This window comes from Megalobrama amblycephala, linkage group LG1 (assembly GCF_018812025.1).
Source record: "Megalobrama amblycephala isolate DHTTF-2021 linkage group LG1, ASM1881202v1, whole genome shotgun sequence".
NCBI lineage: Eukaryota > Metazoa > Chordata > Actinopteri > Cypriniformes > Xenocyprididae > Megalobrama > Megalobrama amblycephala.
Window position 1 is genome coordinate 15,984,065 of NC_063044.1, and position 19,701 is coordinate 16,003,765.

A 19,701-nucleotide genomic window follows, 5' to 3' on the forward strand; every position below is an offset into this window, starting at 1 on the left:
ATGTGTTAGCAACAAGTTAAAAAAAGCTTGGTGTAAATTGGATAAACCCTGTAGGAGTAGTAGTATAAAATTCACAGCCTGTTTTTTCAAAAAATTAACATTCAAACCAAAATAGCTGACTTCCTGTTGGTCGGAGCTAATGAATGTAAATTAGAAAATTGTCCGGCTTGATGAGAACAATATGTGTACCAAGTTTGGTGACTGTAGGAAAAACAAACCCCCCCACTTTTGTCAAAAGGTGGCGCTACTGAGCCCCTCCACCACGCCCATTTCTATGGCTTTGTCCATGTCTACTGGTTGACAATATTGATGTGTGTGTCGAGTTTCATGCAATTTGAAGCATGTTAAGAGCCTCAAAAACACTCAAGAATATTATTACAGTTTGACCTGTTGCCATGGCAACAATATTTCAAATATCAAAAATCCTGTCATAGGTCTACATCTGCTGTGTATTGACATTACACTGATGAAGTTTGAAGCAAATCAGGTAAAAATAAGAGGGTGATCTCAAAACATTTCAAAAAGTGATACACTTCCTGCTGCCAGTTGGTGGCGCTATAACTTTGACTCACAATAGTCACATACATGTGATCAGACTCCTATAACGAACACACTTGTGAAGTTTCATAAAGATCAATATATGTATGCAGACGTTATAACACATTTCCTGTTTCCTTTTTCTCGCCATAAATTCGTTGCCTCGCCACGGACAAACCGTTCGAGATATCAAAAATCCCCTGGCAATTTTTAATCATCAGTGTCTTGACTTCATGCTGACCGAGTTTGGTGGCGATCGGATTAATCGTCTAGGAGGAGTATATCAAATTCCAGAGCATGCGTTTTTCAAACAACCCTTAATAGCTGACTTCCTGTTGGCGTGACGTTTAACTTAGAGCACGAAAGTTGTTGGCCCGATGAGGTCTATATGTGTACCGAGTTTCAGACTAATACGTGCAAGCGTGTTTAATATATGGACCAAATTTTCAGACCTTTTTCAAGGGGGCGCTGTTGAGCCCCCTGCCACGCCCGGGTACCAGCTTCTGCCCGGCCCTGTTGGCCGCGGATTCCAATGTGTGTGCCAATTTTCAAGAGTTTTTGAGCATGTTAAGCCCCCAAAAAGCCCCGGAAGACGGAAAAAAAAAAAAAAAAAAAATAAAAAAAAATAAAATAATAATAAATATAGCTGCGAGCAGCGATGGCGGGCCCAAGCCCGGTGGCACCGCCACCCCGGTGGCTTCAGGGCAACTGTGCACAGCGGGCAATAGGCACTTAAAACGGTTAAACATCAAAGGACTATGTCAAATTCACTCCACATTTACTGCACTACAAGGTGCCACTATAGAGCCCCTCCTCCCTGCCCATTTTCAAAGGATTACATGTGCCAAGTTTTAACATTATTCTGATGAATTTTGAAGCAAATCAGGTAAAAATAGAGGGTGATCTCAATGTATGCTGAAAGTGACACATTTTCTGCTTCCAGTTGGTGGCGCTATGACTTTGAATCACAATAGTCACATCCATGTGATCAGCCTTGTACAACGAAGACTAAGCCGAAGTTTCATCAAAATCAATTAATGTATGCAGAAGTTATAACACTTTGTTTCCCTTTTCTTGCCATAAATTCGTTGCCTCGCCACGGCCAAACCGTTTGAGATATCCAAAATCCGTTTGCAATTAAACAACTTCAATGTGTTAGCAACAAGTTAAAAAAAGTTTGGTGTAAATTGGATAAACCCTGTAGGAGCAGTAGTATAAAATTCATAGCCTGTTTTTTCAAAAATTAACATTCAAACCAAAATAGCTGACTTCCTGTTGGTCGGAGCTAATGAATGTAAATTAGAAAATTGTCCGGCTTGATGAGAACAATATGTGTACCGAGTTTGGTGATTGTAGGAAAAACTAACCCCCCCACTTTTGTCAAAAGGTGGCGCTACTGAGCCCCTCCACCACGCCCATTTCTATGGCTTTGTCCATGTCTACTGGTTGACAATATTGATGTGTGTGTCGAGTTTCATGCAATTTGAAGCATGTTAAGAGCCTCAAAAACACTCAAGAATATTATTACAGTTTGACCTGTTGCCATGGCAACAATATTTCAAATATCAAAAATCCTGTCATAGGTCTACATCTGCTGTGTATTGACATTACACTGATGAAGTTTGAAGCAAATCAGGTAAAAATAAGAGGGTGATCTCAAAACATTTCAAAAAGTGATACACTTCCTGCTGCCAGTTGGTGGCGCTATAACTTTGACTCACAATAGTCACATCCATGTGATCAGACTCCTATAACGAACACACTCGTGAAGTTTCATAAAGATCAATATATGTATGCAGACGTTATAACACATTTCCTGTTTCCTTTTTCTCGCCATAAATTCGTTGCCTCGCCACGGCCAAACCGTTCGAGATATCAAAAATCCCCTGGCAATTTTTAATCATCAGTGTCTTGACTTCATGCTGACCGAGTTTGGTGGCGATCGGATTAATCGTCTAGGAGGAGTATATCAAATTCCAGAGCATGCGTTTTTCAAACAACCCTTAATAGCTGACTTCCTGTTGGCGTGGTGTTTAACTTAGAGCACGAAAGTTGTTCGGCCCGATGAGGTCTATATGTGTACTGAGTTTCATACTAATACGTGCAAGCGTGTTTAATATATGGACCAAATTTTCAGACTTTTTTCAAGGGGGCGCTGTCGAGCCCCCCTGCCACGCCCGGGTACCAGCCTCTCCGGCGTCCTAATGGCCGCGGATTCCAATGTGTGTGCCAATTTTCAAGAGTTTTTGAGCATGTTAAGGCCCCCAAAAAGCCCCGGAAGACGGAAAAAAAATAAAAAAAAAAAAAAAAAAAATAATAATAATAATCCTTAGAAGAACAAGAGGGCCCTGCGCGAATTTTCGCTTGGGCCCTAAATATAGCTGCGAGCAGCGATGGCGGGCCCAAGCCCGGTGGCACCGCCACCCCGGTGGCTTCAGGGCAACTGTGCACAGCGGGCAATAGGCACTTAAAACGGTTAAACATCAAAGGACTATGTCAAATTCACTCCACATTTACTGCACTACAAGGTGCCACTATAGAGCCCCTCCTCCCTGCCCATTTTCAAAGGATTACATGTGCCAAGTTTTAACATTATTCTGATGAATTTTGAAGCAAATCAGGTAAAAATAAGAGGGTGATCTCAATGTATGCTGAAAGTGACACATTTTCTGCTTCCAGTTGGTGGCGCTATGACTTTGAATCACAATAGTCACATCCATGTGATCAGCCTTGTACAACGAAGACTAAGCCGAAGTTTCATCAAAATCAATTAATGTATGCAGAAGTTATAACACTTTGTTTCCCTTTTCTTGCCATAAATTCGTTGCCTCGCCACGGCCAAACCGTTTGAGATATCCAAATCCGTTTGCAATTAAACAACTTCAATGTGTTAGCAACAAGTTAAAAAAAGCTTGGTGTAAATTGGATAAACCCTGTAGGAGCAGTAGTATAAAATTCATAGCCTGTTTTTTCAAAAAATTAACATTCAAACCAAAATAGCTGACTTCCTGTTGGTCGGAGCTAATGAATGTAAATTAGAAAATTGTCCGGCTTGATGAGAACAATATGTGTACCGAGTTTGGTGATTGTAGGAAAAACTAACCCCCCCACTTTTGTCAAAAGGTGGCGCTACTGAGCCCCTCCACCACGCCCATTTCTATGGCTTTGTCCATGTCTACTGGTTGACAATATTGATGTGTGTGTCGAGTTTCATGCAATTTGAAGCATGTTAAGAGCCTCAAAAACACTCAAGAATATTATTACAGTTTGACCTGTTGCCATGGCAACAATATTTCAAATATCAAAAATCCTGTCATAGGTCTACATCTGCTGTGTATTGACATTACACTGATGAAGTTTGAAGCAAATCAGGTAAAAATAAGAGGGTGATCTCAAAACATTTCAAAAAGTGATACACTTCCTGCTGCCAGTTGGTGGCGCTATAACTTTGACTCACAATAGTCACATCCATGTGATCAGACTCCTATAACGAACACACTCGTGAAGTTTCATAAAGATCAATATATGTACGCAGACGTTATAACACATTTCCTGTTTCCTTTTTCTCGCCATAAATTCGTTGCCTCGCCACGGCCAAACCGTTCGAGATATCAAAAATCCCCTGGCAATTTTTAATCATCAGTGTCTTGACTTCATGCTGACCGAGTTTGGTGGCGATCGGATTAATCGTCTAGGAGGAGTATATCAAATTCCAGAGCATGCGTTTTTCAAACAACCCTTAATAGCTGACTTCCTGTTGGCGTGGTGTTTAACTTAGAGCACGAAAGTTGTTCGGCCCGATGAGGTCTATATGTGTACTGAGTTTCATACTAATACGTGCAAGCGTGTTTAATATATGGACCAAATTTTCAGACTTTTTTCAAGGGGGCGCTGTCGAGCCCCCCTGCCACGCCCGGGTACCAGCCTCTCCGGCGTCCTAATGGCCGCGGATTCCAATGTGTGTGCCAATTTTCAAGAGTTTTTGAGCATGTTAAGGCCCCCAAAAAGCCCCGGAAGACGGAAAAAAAAAAAAAAAAAAAAAAAAAAAAAAATAATAATAATCCTTAGAAGAACAAGAGGGCCCTGCGCGAATTTTCGCTTGGGCCCTAATAAAAGTATCATAGTATAGGTTTTAATAAACTTAAAATGTTTTAAAAAGCTATAAAAGGCTAAACTATTCCATGTTTGACTAAATTATTAAAAAAAATTCCTTTCTATTGTCCATCTGGTCAAGGTTTATAGGGATTTTAAGAAGTAATTAGTAAGTTACTTATTGATTAATGAAACTACTTTTCAAACAGTAATTAGAAAAGTATTTTAAATACAATATTGATGATGTAATTAGTAATTAATTACTTTTTTGAAGTAACTTGCCCAACACTGCTTGAGAGGGCATTCATGTTAAATTTTTTAAACTATGAAACTCGTATTTATGGTTATTCCGATAGCACGTAAAGGCAGCATTAATCACAGCGATCTGATCTGTTAATAGGCTAATCGAATAACACTTCTATATTTTGTAACATTTTGTGGCACTGACGCTGTTTGCTTTGCATTATAAATGTGTTTACTGTTTATTTACCTGCTGGGGGGTTGGGGGTAGTTAGGGGGAGGAGCACGGTGCGTATTGTTGCCAGATTGAGTGGGTTTTAAATTTGATTGTGCGGGTAAAAATTGGTTTGGGCGGGTGGACAAAATTTGGGCTGGTTTTGGGTATGTTTGGCAGATTTCAAACATCTAGATTGCAGTGAAGAGTTGCAGTGAGCTGTTCATGAAAATATAGACGGTCTACATTACATTGAATTGTTTTGGGGAAGTTAGGACGTGTTTTTAGGTTGTAAATGTTCAGGAAATAAACAACGGCCTTTTAGTGTTTGTGAACTGGATTTCCTTCTCCTGTATTACTTCTGAAAAGTGCACTTTCATTAAATTAAATTCAACCTGTCATGATCATTTTGATGTTAATTAGGACATTTAATACAAGCAGGTTTTTTTGTTGTTGTTTTTTCCCCCAGTGACAAAGCAATGTGCTAAACATCCTAACAGTAAGTATATTCTACCTTTTTTGCATATGTAATATAATTGTTTATATACAGTATCTGGTGAAAGGTTTTGGTGATGTTTTTACATTAATCTGCTAGCATATACAGCTATGGAAAAAATTAAAAGACCACTTAACATTGATTTCTGAACTTCGAGTGGTCTCTTAATTTTTTCCATAGCTGTATGTTAATTTAAGGTAACACTTTAGTTAAGGGTCCAATTCTCACTATTAACTAGTTGAGCGCAAGTATTACAAAATGTGTCACTAAAAAGTGACAATCACTCATTTTTCTAAAGTAACGGTGTCCAACAGCGACACCCGCAGGTAAAGTCACAGAGGGAGGCATGCCTCCTCTGATCCCATTGACCTAAAACAGACCCGCTAATGCGTGCTGTGAGTTTTGTGGGGGGTAGTTGAGAATGAATGGGGGAAAGTCATGTGAGAGGCAATGTCTCCATTGCGCTATGATTGGATGTGATCGGTTATTATGATTGGGTATTATTATTTTATGCGATAAATCCCTTCACGTTTACGTGTGCGTTCTCATTCTCAAATCGGCCTGAATGAAGACAATGATGGTGTCAATGGGTATACAAATTAAAAAGTAAATAAATAACTCAGCCATTTAGATATCACCGCTTTATGTCCCATCAAAATAAATCTTGAAATGGCCTGAAAACATGACGATTATGAAATTTTCATCTTCGTGTCTGAGACTGTGACCAGTGTGTACAAGCTTGATGACTGCTGAAAATAAGTTGACTACTAACTTGGATAACATGTGGCACCTCTCAGCCTATCCTATTGTGTATTGTGTATCAGCAGTGACATCAGTCACTATTTTATTACTATTACTAGTAGTAATACTAGTTTATTACTACTATTTTATTTATGCTTGTAATTTGTTTATTATTTCCAATGCAGATGCATTAACTTACAAAAGTGACAACCCCCCCCACCCCCCAGGGACACAGCGCAATCGAAGCGCAAGTCTTGATCGTCCTAGCAGTGAGTAAATTCTGCCTTTTATGCAGATGTTATATAATTGTTTTTATACAGTATCTAGTGAAATGTTTTATACAGTGAAATGTTTTATACAGTTTATACATGTTTTATTCTAGTGAAATGTTTTATACAGTATCTGGTGAAATGTTTTTGGTCATTTCCTGACCTCGTCTGATGGCCACGATCGCTGTCTCACTTGTCTAGGTAAACAGCATGCTGAGTCAGCACTCGTGGATGGCACATGCCCTCACTGCGAGGGCATGTCCATGTTGGCGTTGCGATCACGAATCTCCTTCTTTAACACAGAGGTACAAGTCCCCTCTGCTGCTACCCAGTCACCCGCGGCTGTAAAGGCCGCCAGTCTGGTTAGCACTCTGGTTAGCAGATCTGAGGGTTACAGTGGGAGCTTCTTCGTCGGGACCGCCTCCACGAACCTCCCACTCCTCTGGCTCGCCATGTGCCGTTGAGTTGCCGGCTGCTGCCACGGGACCCTCTACAGAGGTTCCCCGCATCGTTTCGGAGCTCCAGATGAGGATCAGATGTCATTCGCTGCATTGGGGAGTGGGCTTTTGGACTCAGAAGATGAGGATGCCGAGCTTTCGCCCTCCGAGGTGGTTGTCCAGGCGGAGTCAGCCATGCTTGCCTGGGCATCGGGCTCGAGTGGAAGGTTCAGAAGATGTGGAAGGCACCTTTTACTGCCAGAAATCGTTCTTCTGCCTTCTCCACTCTCACTACACTCGATGGTGGGGCCGTCAAGTCTGCGGCCACCTGGCGAAATCCGCGCCTCCCGTCCAAGGCAAGTAAGACGACAGCAGCTCTGGCTGCTAAGGCTTACTCTGCTGCTGGACAGGCAGCCTCCGCCCTGCACAGCATGGCCATCTTGCAGGTCCATCAGGCGAAAGCGCTCAAGGAGCTGCACGAGGGTAGTTCTGAGCCAGGGCTCTTGCAAGAACTGCGCATGGCGACTGACCTCGCCCCCTGCAGCAGCACAGGCTCCCGGGAGTTTGGGATCTTCCTATCCTCCCCGAACCACCCGCAGGAAGGCGACGCCACCCACCCAGGCCGTTAATCCCTCGAAGAAGAAGCCTAAGAAGTGGTTCTGAGATGGATGGCCCAGAGACGGAGGGGACTGCTCTGTCCCAGGAGACGGTGAAGGCACCGCTCCTTCCCCCTGGAGAGGGCTGGGTGGATAATCCTGTGTTTCCTTTTATTTCTTTTTATTTTCCTTTTTATTTCCGCTGCTGGTCATACAGGGTCTGTGCTGACAGTGTGCGACGCACCACTTTCTCACTCTCAGCCACACCCTCTTTGACCACGGGCAGGGCTTTGGTGCCCCGGGGACGCACAGCCTCCCCACACTATCCTGCCCTGTCCCTCACGGGACACTCGGAGCCATTCACAGCCTCTACTTCGGGACGCACTGCCTCCCGATTTGGGCCACAGCGCTTCACGCTTGAATTGGGCCCTTCACAAGCTCCCGTTCAAGATGCTCACGCTGAAACGCATCCTCACGTGCTCAGGATTGGTTCGCAGCAGTCGACCTGAAGGACGCGTACTTGTCTCGATCCTCCCTCGACACAGACCATTTCTACGTTTTGCGTTCGGGGGTCAGGCATATCAGTACAAGGTCCTACCCTTCGGGCTGTCCCTGTCACCTTGCATCTTTACCAAAGTCGTGGAAGGTGCCCTTGCCCCGGTCAGGGAAGTGAGCATTTGCATACTCAACTACCTCAATGACTGGCTCATTCTGGCCCAGTCGCGAGAGCAGTAGTGTAAACACAGGGACTTGGTGCTCAGTCACCTCAGCCAGTTGGGGCTTCGGGTCAACTGGGAAAAGAGCAAGCTCTGCCCCATGCAGAGCATCTCTTTTCTCGATGTGGAGCTGGACTCGGTCAACAGCTGTTCATTCTCACTATTAAGTAGACTTCCGGCGGCGCTGCACTGTAGTGACCCGGGCAACTGTGCTGCTGCATATTGTCTTTTTTAATCGTGATTGAGTGATTAATAAGTCTTATGTTTGTTTTTGTTTAATGTTAATGTTATGTAACCACTGCAAGATGGTGAATTTTTGGAGACTTTTCTGGACGGGACTATTTTTGCTGCTATTGTTAGTAGGCTGCTGCCAAACAATAAGAACAGCATTTCATGGGAACAACCAGGAAATGCGTGTTTACGACAGGGAAATGCTCCTGTCACTTCGAGCTTCAGGCAGGGCAGGGATACAGCTTTTGGCCCACGTGCCCAAGGAACTACAAAGACCACGGAGGTATCGATGGCGAGACAACCAGTCTGAGAATGTGGAAAGGCCGAGGAAACAATGGCGAAGGGGCAGACGAGGGGGGGTGAGGCAGAGGCTTCGTAGACGCCTCCCCTGCCATCGTTGATCCTGTGTAATGTGCACTCCCTGAGGTATAAGATGGACGAACTTAAAGTTTGCATCAGAACCTGCTATGAGTACCGCAAATCATGTGCCATGGTTTTTACTGAAACTTGGTTGCATCCGGATATTTCCTGTTCACTTGTTGAATTGGACGGTTTTTCCCTGGTTCGTTCTGATAGGACCCTGGAGTCGGGTAAGACAAGAGGAGGTGGACTATGTGTCTTTATTAATGATATGTGGTGCAGGCAATATACCATACGAGAGACTATCTGCAATCAGGATATTGAGCTATTATGCTTGAGTCTCAGGCCATTTTTCCTTCCGAGGGAATTTGGGAACATTGTGATGTGTGTTGTTTATGTGCCCCGAAGTGGAAATGCTGGGAAAGCTGCGGCCCAAGTGGTGGATTGTGTACATAGACAGCTACAACGTACACCAGATGCTCCTATGCTCATTTTAGGGGATTTCAATCACTGTAAACTAGAAATGTCATTACCTGGATTTGAACAGTATATTAAATGTGGTACCAGAAATGGTAAAATTCTTGATAAATGCTATGGAAACATCCAGAACGCGTATACAGCAAGAGTTAAAGCACCACTTTCCAGTTCTGACCATAATACTGTTCAGCTTATTCCCATTTATCGTTCAGCCCTCAGAAGGAGCAAACCCCTTGTAAAAACTGTTAAAACTTGGTCCACTGATAGTATTGAAACCTTGAAAGGGTGTTACTTGAGCACAGACTGGGACATTTTCCATGAGTTTGATTTGAATAAATCCACAGAAGTCATTACAGCTTATATTAACTTCTGTGTGTATGCTGTGATACCCCAAAGGACAATAAAACTCTATCCTAACAACAAACCCTATATTACTAAGGACATCAAGGACTGTATTAAGCGCAAGAGGCTGGCTTTCAGGAATAAGGACCGAGTGCAATTAAAATCAGCACAAAGGGAGCTGAAAGTGAAAATTAACAGAGCTAAAAATCAATATAAAGAATCTATAGAGAAGGATTTCTGTGCTAATAATACAAAAAAGCTTTGGGAAACCATGAAATCCATTACAAATATGACTTCCATTAGGAAACCATTGCACACAATAGACGATAACATCATGGCAAATGATTTGAATAACTTCTACATCAGGTTTGATTCACATGATTTTTCTTTAGAACGGGACAGTGTAACTAATACCATAATAATTGATGATTGTGTTCCAAAGATAGGCATTAGTTCAGGGGAGGTCATAGGACTTTTTAAAAGAATAAATATTAATAAGGCAACAGGCCCTGATGATGTTTCAGCATTTCTTTTGAAGACATGTGCAGAGGAACTTACGTCAGCTTGGGTCCCTGTCTTTCAAAGGTCAGTTGACTCTTATACAGTTCCATCGCTTTGGAAGAAGGCAACCATTATTCCTATACCAAAAAAACCTGTTCCTCAAGAAAGTAATGATTACAGACCAGTAGCCTTGACTTCTATTGTAATGAAGTGTTTGGAAAAGCTTATGTTGAGGAAGCTGAAGTCAAATATTAAGGGACAGTTAGATCCATATCAGTTTGCTTATAAAGACAATCGGGGTACTAATGATGCTATACTAACCATATTGCATTTTATTCTGCAACATCTTGAAAACCCCAAGGCCTGTGCTAGACTTTTATTTGTAGACTTCAGCTCTGCCTTTAATACTCTGCAGCCACACATCCTTCTTAGTAAGCTCATACAAATGTCCGTTAATCCGTATATTATCAGGTGGTATGGTTCTTTTTTGACCAACAGGACCCAGCAGGTCAGGATGAATCAGACATTATCTGAGTTTAAAGTCATCAATACAGGTGTCCCTCAGGGATGTGTGAGTTCTCCCATTCTGTTTACATTATATACAAACGATTGTATAAGCAGTCATTCCAGTACTTTTATTGTAAAGTTTTCTGATGATACTGCAATCTTGGGACTTATGGATATGGATACTGATATTTCTGGTTATAGTCTGGAGGTTAAAAAGTTTATACAATGGTGTGAGGAGCATCATCTTATTGTAAATACAAAAAAAAACAGAAGAAATGATTTTTGACCCGGGACATGTGGGGGATCATTCTCCATTGTTGGTCCAGAACGTTTGTATTGCCCAGGTTTATTCTTACAAATACTTGGGGGTTCATATTGACTGTAATCTGTCTTGGAATATCCATGTGAGTTATGTTTGTTCTAGGATCCAGCAGAGACTGTACTTCTTGAGAAGACTCCGGGTGTTTGGGGTTGGACAGAGAGTACTGATGTTATTTTATCACGCTGTGATTGAGAGTGTATTACATTACGGAATCGTAGCTTGGTTTGGTAACATATCAGTTAAGTTAAAATCACAAATAAACAGTTTGGTCTATACAGCAATGAAAGTGATAGGGGTGAGGGAGATTCCTTCCCTCCAAATTCTCTTTGAGAAGTCTATAGTCAAACAGGCAAATAAAATTCTAGCAGATAACTCCCACGTCCTGTACCCTGAATATGAATTACTCCCTTCAGGTAGACGCTATAGGGTGCCGGTTAAATATCGGAAAAGATACCTGAACAGGTACAGGAATTCTTTTATACCATTATCAGTGAATCTTCTAAATTCAGGACTCAAGTCAGTGTGAATTGAGTAGTGTTTGTATTGTGTTTGTGTTGGTTATTATTGTATTACAATTGTATGTTATATGTGGCAGCCCTTTGTCCAAGATAAATTTCCCTTTGGGACTAATAAAAGTAATCTTGAATCTTGAACATGACAGTGCGTCTCACCTACGAGCGTGCACAGTCAGTGCTGAACTTGTTCTCGCGGAAAACAGCGGTTCCACTGAAAAAATTTCAAAGCATATGTGTCTTCCACACGTTACCTCCCTTTGGGCAGGGTGTGGTTTCTGTAGCTTTCCCCTCCTCAGGGAATGCTTTGCTGGCGTTTTGGTCATGGCTGAAAAACGTAGGAATCAAGTCCCGAAGCACTCTTCCCCAGGGGTAAGGAACAGTAGCTTTGACCACCTCCTGTGTAACGCCTTTTCCTCTCCATCCCACTGGTATGCAAGACACCCTGGGCTTACTCTGAGCTCTGGAGGGTTACAGGTCTGTGCTAGCACCTGCATTTGGGCACGCCATGGCTTGCCAGCATCTGCTTTCCTAACAATCATAATGTGGCTCAGTTGCTATGGGGTTTTCCATTAGACCCTATTATATCAGTATCGTTGTAACGTTGAACGTGACTGACTGAATGGGTCCGTTTCCTGAAGGAGGGAACGGAGATGTTACTTCCCCTTGCCATAGCCCTGAGTCACCGCTGAATGGCCGGGTACCTATCTCGGCTCCTCAGCAAAATATGAATGAAAGTGAGTATGCCGGTCCTATTTATACCCGGATGCTGGGGGTGTGGCCCAGCATGTAAATCTCACTGGCCAATTCCCATTGGCTCGTTTTGTACCATTGGAGGTGATTGGGCTCCCAAGCGAGACCTCATTACGTCAGTATCTACGTAATGTCTCCACTCCCTCCTTCAGGGAACGGGGGTAACAATGGTAACCTAGATGTTTTTCATTTATAATCTTTTTTTATTCTAAACTGTTTTAATATATTTTATATCAACTTTTATTCTCTACTTTTACAAAGGTAGTTTTTTTATTCTCTACTTTTTTTTCTGTTTTTATGATCTTATTTATTTATTTATTTATTTATGTTTTAATCAGAAAGGAAGACAAATAGAAAAAGAAAGTGTTAGTATTAAAAACATTTTCAAAGGTCTTCATTGAAATTACAGATATTGCACAGTAAAAATTTAGCCTGCTTATTACCAATTATTAATTTAATTAAATTAATTTGATTATGTTTTAAACTAAATTGTTATCTTTATAAACTGATTTGATTACATTTTTACAAACCTTTTTATTTGTCCTTACAATGTTTATGTAATATATTCTCTGTACTCCTGACAGTAAAATATGCCAAAAAACAAACAAACAAAAGGTAGCATTACAGGTCATAAGTCCGATTGAGATTGCAACAGTAAAAATATTTAATCCACTTCCATCTAGTTGATCATATTCATTATGCCGGTATGGAACGGTTTGACTACGGTAAACCTCGGGATAAACAGAGAGACTAATATTAGCGTAGATGCCATTCTTCTTCTGATGTAACAAGTACATCTGGTGTTATAGGAAGTGTTCCCAGTTTTTGCTGACCTAATTTATGCAGCATAATAATCTTTTAACAGATATGAAAATATAAATTGATGTTATGTGTATGTACAGAGTGAAAAGCAACGGTCCTAGTACTGAGCCTTGCAGTACTCCATATTTAACTTGTGATCGATATGACATCTCTTTGTTTACTACTAAAAACTGATAACGGTCAGATAAGTATGATTTGAACCATGACAATGCAATTCCACTAATGCCAACATAGTTTTGGAGTCTATTTAAAAGAATATTGGAACACATATGAAACACATTTTTTCCTAAGTAGTGCAATAAAAATGATCAAATCAAATATCTTATAACCCCTTCAGGTAACACTTTACTTGAAGGGGTGTGCATAAGACTGACATGACACCTTCATAATCTTGACATGACACATGTCATGAATATGAAGGAGGTTTTATGAATGTTTATGACAACTGTCATTAAATGTCATTCGCTCAATTATGTCATTTTTAATGCAAAGATGACATTGTTTGAGATGTCCGAGTTATGACAACTTAACCAATACATCATAACCTGTCAGTGTCTTTGTCATGACAACTTGACATTACCAAAACATCATAACCTGTCATAAACATGACATAGCAGATTAATTATCAAACTTTAAAAACTACTTAACTTTATGGGTAAACATTACATTACATTATTTTGGTAACACTTCAGTATAGGGAACACATATATAAATGATTAACTATGACTTTTCCCTCACTAAACTCCTAATTGACTGCTTATTATAGTTAATTGTTAAGTTTAGGTATTGGGTAGGTTTAAGAATGTAGAATAAGGTCATTCAGAATAAGGCATTAATATGTGCTTATTAATTATTAATAAAATAATATTTATTTATTCTAGTAATTCTAATAATTAATCTAATAATTTATTATAGTTATTCTAATAATATTCTAGTAATATGCATGCTAATAGTAATAAGCAACTAGTTAAAAGACCCTAAAATAAAATGTTACCATTATTTTTATAACAGTGTCATCTTTTTAAAGAAATTTGAAATTGTCTATTATCTGACCTTCTGTTGGAGGAAACTTAAAAAAAAAAAACATGAAATGAAAAATATTCATGACGCTGTTATAAAATTATTTGTCAGAGTATTGTCACTTAATGACATTTTAATGACAAGTTCAATTTAGCCTGTAGTTGAGGTCAAGATAAATATTCATGACACTATTATAATGGCCTCATGAGAGCCAATGTCAAAACCAACGACATGACAGTTTAATGTAATGTTAACCCATAAAGCTAAATAATGTCAAGTTGTCATGACAAAGACACTGACAGGTTATGATGCATTGGTTTATGTCAAGTTGTCATAACACAGACATCTCAAACAATGTCATCTTTGCATTAAAAATGACATAACTGAGCGAATGACACTTAATGACAGTTGTCATAAACATGCATAAAACCTCCTTCATATTCATGACATGTGTCATGTCATGATTATGAAGGTGTCGTGTCAGTCTTATGCACACCCCTTCAAGTAAAGTGTTACCCCACTTCATGATATCTTATGGCTATTTTAAATAAGTACTTTACTTAAAGCAGACAAATGCGTGTGTCCTCTCCTTCTGTTTTTAAATCTATGATTAAATCCTATTTATTTGAACAGATGATGTTCTAAAATATAAGTCAAATAGTTATTATATTGCTGTGTATATTTTAATATTTATATTTAATATTTAATTCATTTGTTTTTCTCATTCTATGCACTTTTGTCAGCACTTTGGTCAACCCATGGTTGTTTTAAATGTGCTTTATAAATAAAGAAAGAAGAAGAAAAGACAATGCCAAATGATTTGTCTCTTATTATTATAGCAGATACATGTATTAACTTGTAACTATGTCATCTTAAAATAAAGTGTTACCCGTTGTGCTTTTGTAAAATGAAGAAAACAAACAGGATGCCACTTTCTGACATCCCGGCTTCCTTTCCATGATGTCTGTGGAGAGTGCCACAAAAATGAATAGAAACTAAGTGTATAGGCTACTAGCAAGTACTTGCGTGCCATCTGAACCCTTGTTTTGAGTGGATAGATCATATTTTCTTTTTGTTTCCATAGAATACATTATTGTAAAAGTAATACTATTAATAATTTTACCTTAGGATAAGATTTTACTTCCAAATCTGTTGTTGTGCAGCCACAGTTAATTGCATATCTTTTTGGATCAGCTGTCAACATAATTGTCACGATCACGTCTGTTCCTGTCACATCCCGGACTTCATTACCCATAATCCTCTCTGCCTATCACATGCACTCACTCCACCAATCAACTGTTGCCACATACAGCCATGCACACTCCACACTAATCACCACACCCAGCTGATACTCATTACCAGGACTATAAAAGACTCACACACACACCACCTCACCGCGAAGTCTTGATTACCTTGTGTGTCATTTCTGAGCGTTTATTCCCTGTCTGTTCTGCCTGTTACCCTGTCTATCCCTGTCTGCCGCCTGCCTCGACCTCTTGCTTGTATACCGACCTGTGAGTGATATCTGCCTGTCCTGATCATTGCCTGTTCCTTGACCACGACTCTGCCTGTTCCTCACTGTTCCTGTTTGTTCCTGTTTTGACCCTGCCTGTACGACCACTCTCACTTGTAAATAAATGCTGCACTTGGATCTCCTGCCTGAGTCTCCCTTCGTAACAGAAGACTTCGCCAACACAGATCCAGCAGCTTTCGTGAGTGTTCCTGTCATTACCACCATGAATCCATCCGCCCAGTTGATCGGTCTCCGTCAGGGAGATAGATGCATTGAGGATTATGTAACAGACTTTATTGAACTGGCGCATTTGACCTGCTTTACCGAGGAGTGTCTTATGATATTTTTTCGCGGTGGACTATCTGACCCACTCAGTGCTGTCATGCCGATACACAATCCAAACGGGACGTTGGAACAGTATATTGAACAGGCTTTACTACTGAGCGGATCTCCCTTTACTGTGGGTGTCGCAGAAGAACGCGACACCATGCTTGATCACGTAATGGACGCCGCATCGAAGAACATTCACAAAATGGCGGCCACCATTACAACAACACCAGTCTATGTCCCAGCTGATCTCCATGAGCAATGTCACGTCTCCGCTGATCGCCCAGAGCAACGTCACGCCTTCGCTGATCGCCCAGAGCAACGTCACGCCTTTGCTGATCGCCCAGAGCAACGTCACGCCTTCGCTGATCGCCCAGAGCAACGTCACGTCTTCGCTGATCGCCCAGAACAACGGCAAGTCTCCGTTGATCGCCCAGAGCAACGTCTCGTCTCTGGATCAATCAGAGAACGGCAAGGATTACGTTCCAGTGTGGTTGACCCACCGCTGATTTCAGCGCGAGCGGCTGGCATTCCCAAGCATCAGCCGGCAGCTTCGCACTCAAGTCAGCTGGCCGCTTCGCTCTCAAGCCCGGCGGCCGCTTCGCACTCAAGTCAGCTGGCCGCTTCGCTCTCAAGCCCGGCGGTCGCTTCGCTCTCAAGCCGGCGGTCGCTTCGCTCTCAAGCCCGGCGGTCGCTTCGCACTCAAGCCCGGCGGTCACTTCGCTTTCAAGTTCGCCTGTTTCGACGCTCTCAAGTTCGCCTGTTTCGACGCTCTCAAGTTCGCCTGTTTCGACGCTCTCAAGTTCGCCGGTTGCTACGAACTCATGTTCGCCGGGTGTAACGCAGTCAAACGCCCTGGACGCGATGGACAAAAGGGCTGCTTTGCCAGTGCCCACGGGCAAGATGGCCGCCCCTGCGGTGCGTAAGGATGCAGGGGGCGTTCCAGCCACTGAGTCTGCTCCAGAACCCGCTCCAACCAGTGAACCATCGCCTCACCCTCAGAAGAGGAGGAGGAGGAGGAGGAGGAGAAAGGCGTCCTCCTCTCCTCAAGATGCAGACGCCCTTCAAGAGGCCGCTGTGGGCCTGGAGACCACTCCAGAGGTCTCTCCTGCTCCGCCCAAGCGTCATGCTCTACCAGCACCGTCTAAGCGTCTTGCCCTGCCGGCGCCACCTGTGCTCCTTGCCCTGCCGGCACCACCTGTGCTCCTTGCCCTGCCGGCGCCACCTGTGCTCCTCGCTCTGCCGGCACCACCTGTGCTCCTCGCTCTGCCGGCACCACCTGTGCTCCTCGCTCTGCCAGCGCCGCCCGAGCTCCTCGCTCTGCCAGCGCCGCCCAAGCTCCTCGCTCTGCCAGCGCCACTCAAGAATCTTGCCCTGCCAGAGCCACCCGAACTCCTTGCCCACAAGCCCGCAACATGCCCCGTTGAAATCCCCAAGAACTTTTTGGGGGGGGGCAGTATACCTGAGGGTGGGGAGATTGTGGGTGGGGACCTTGCTTGGTCACTGCCGTCATCGGCCTTTGTACTGTTATGGCCATTAATGGATTCTGACCCACCGTGGTCATTCACGGACTCTGTCTCGCCGTGGCTGCCCAAGCCACCTGACCTGCCGCGGCTGCTCAAGCCGCCTAACCTGCCGTGGTTGCCTGAACCACCTGACCTGCTGTGGCTGCTCAAACCACCTGACCCGCCGTGGCCGCCCGAGCCACCTGACCCGCCGCGGCCGCCCGTGACTCCTGTCCCGCCGTGGCCGCCCTTGGCACCTGACCCGCCATGGTTGCCCTGGAACTTGCATTGGAGACCCTATTCCCGTCTGAACTCCAATGCACCCACCCCCCCTCCCTATTCGTGCCATTTACGTCGCGAGGACGCGCCTTCCGGAAGGGGGGCGTTATGTCACGATCACGTCTGTTCCTGTCACATCCCGGACTTCATTACCCATAATCCTCTCTGCCTATCACATGCACTCACTCCACCAATCACCTGTTGCCACATACAGCCATGCACACTCCACACTAATCACCACACCCAGCTGATACTCATTACCAGGACTATAAAAGACTCACACACACACCACCTCACCGCGAAGTCTTGATTACCTTGTGTGTCATTTCTGAGCGTTTATTCCCTGTCTGTTCTGCCTGTTACCCTGTTTATCCCTGTCTGCCGCCTGCCTCGACCTCTTGCTTGTATACCGACCTGTGAGTGATATCTGCCTGTCCTGATCATTGCCTGTTCCTTGACCACGACTCTGCCTGTTCCTCACTGTTCCTGTTTGTTCCTGTTTTGACCCTGCCTGTACGACCACTCTCACTTGTAAATAAATGCTGCACTTGGATCTCCTGCCTGAGTCTCCCTTCGTAACAATAATGAATTAACAATAAAAAGATGAAGGCCTAAACACTTTTTTTTTTTTTTTTTTAATGAACAGAGGAATTTTGTTACTTAAATAGTAAGTCTATGCATGTCTACTGAGGATTTTATACATAATTTGTTAGATACAATTGGTTTTATAGTTCCATTATTTGGGAATGTCATTGTTGTATGGCCAGAAGGAATTATGGTTTTTGTGAAATGTTCGAATTCTGTTTATTATAAGAGTTTAAATGTTTGCAAAGTGCTCCTTTTCTTACTCAGGAAAGTGTCACGTGACCGGGAATCAGAGAGAAGACATGAGCCAAGTCCAGTCCTTTAGTGTGTCACCTATCCTGTGTTCTTAATCAGTGAATGTGACAGGCTCAGTGACTGAGAAGGGCAAATTCATACATAAAAGTTGCTTAATGTGATACCATTATATAAATTGAGTTGTTCCGAGTCAGCTTGTGTGATGCAGATTTTATGTGTTTCAGTGAGTGATCTGAGGATTGTTCTGCTGGGGAAAAGTGTGGCAGAAAACAGTCGAGTAGGAAACATCCTGTTGGGACGAGCAGCGTTTGACAGAGAAGCTCCTCCAGATGTTGTAGAGAGAGTCGGAAGAAGATTGAAGGACAGACACGTGATGGTCATCAACAGTCCTCAGCTGCTCCAGACAAACATCTCAGATGATCAGATCACACAGGCAGTGAGAGAGTGTGTGTCTCTGTCTGATCCAGGACCTCATGCGTTCATACTCGTACTGCAGCACAATGACTTCACTGAGGAGGACATGACAAGAGTGAAATATGTGCTGAAACAATTCAGTGAAGAGGCGATTAAATGGACTGTAGTGATCACAACTGATAAAAAGATGCGCGGTGCTAAAGGCGCTCATGTGAATGTTAATGAATTAATTCAACAGCTAACTTCAGAGTGTAGAGGAGGACATCTGCATCTTGATCAGAGAAAACCAGAATGGCAATCTGAGATATTTCAGACAGTTCATTTGATACTCATGGGAAATCATCAAGATTATCTCACATGTGGGATATATGAAGAAGGAACACCAACATCAGCAAAACAAGAGCAGAGCAAATCAGTGGAAGAAATGGAGGAGTGTTCCTATCACAAAGATGACGGAAAGCCCAAAGAAATCCAGAAAGACAGAAGTGATGAAGGTAGAGTTCAAAGTCTTTTAGTAGGTTTTCGGAAATTAATTTATATTATGATCATGAATGGCAATTTAAACTATAAACAACAATTTTTAACACCAAAGCTTGCTGAGAGATTTTTGAATTCTCTTTGACTATTGCTGAGTTTTA

The 19,701-nt window shown here is 42.6% G+C and overlaps 1 protein-coding gene across 2 annotated transcripts in view; it reads left to right on the forward strand.

The window, feature by feature from the left end:
- The first annotated feature begins 5,289 nt into the window (after window positions 1–5,289).
- LOC125264323 (GTPase IMAP family member 8-like) overlaps window positions 5,290–19,701 on the forward strand; it is a 33,470-nt gene continuing 19,058 nt past the window's right edge. Inside the window, exons 1-3 of one of the 2 annotated variants that reach the window (XM_048183574.1) lie at window positions 5,290–5,582; window positions 6,506–6,589; window positions 18,874–19,557. In XM_048183574.1, the coding sequence (XP_048039531.1) occupies window position 6,589; window positions 18,874–19,557 (685 nt within the window). In that variant the 5' untranslated portion in view covers window positions 5,290–5,582; window positions 6,506–6,588. Of the gene's footprint in view, window positions 5,583–6,505; window positions 6,590–18,552; window positions 19,558–19,701 lie in introns of those variants that run through there. The other variant, XM_048183567.1, reaches the window with a different exon arrangement.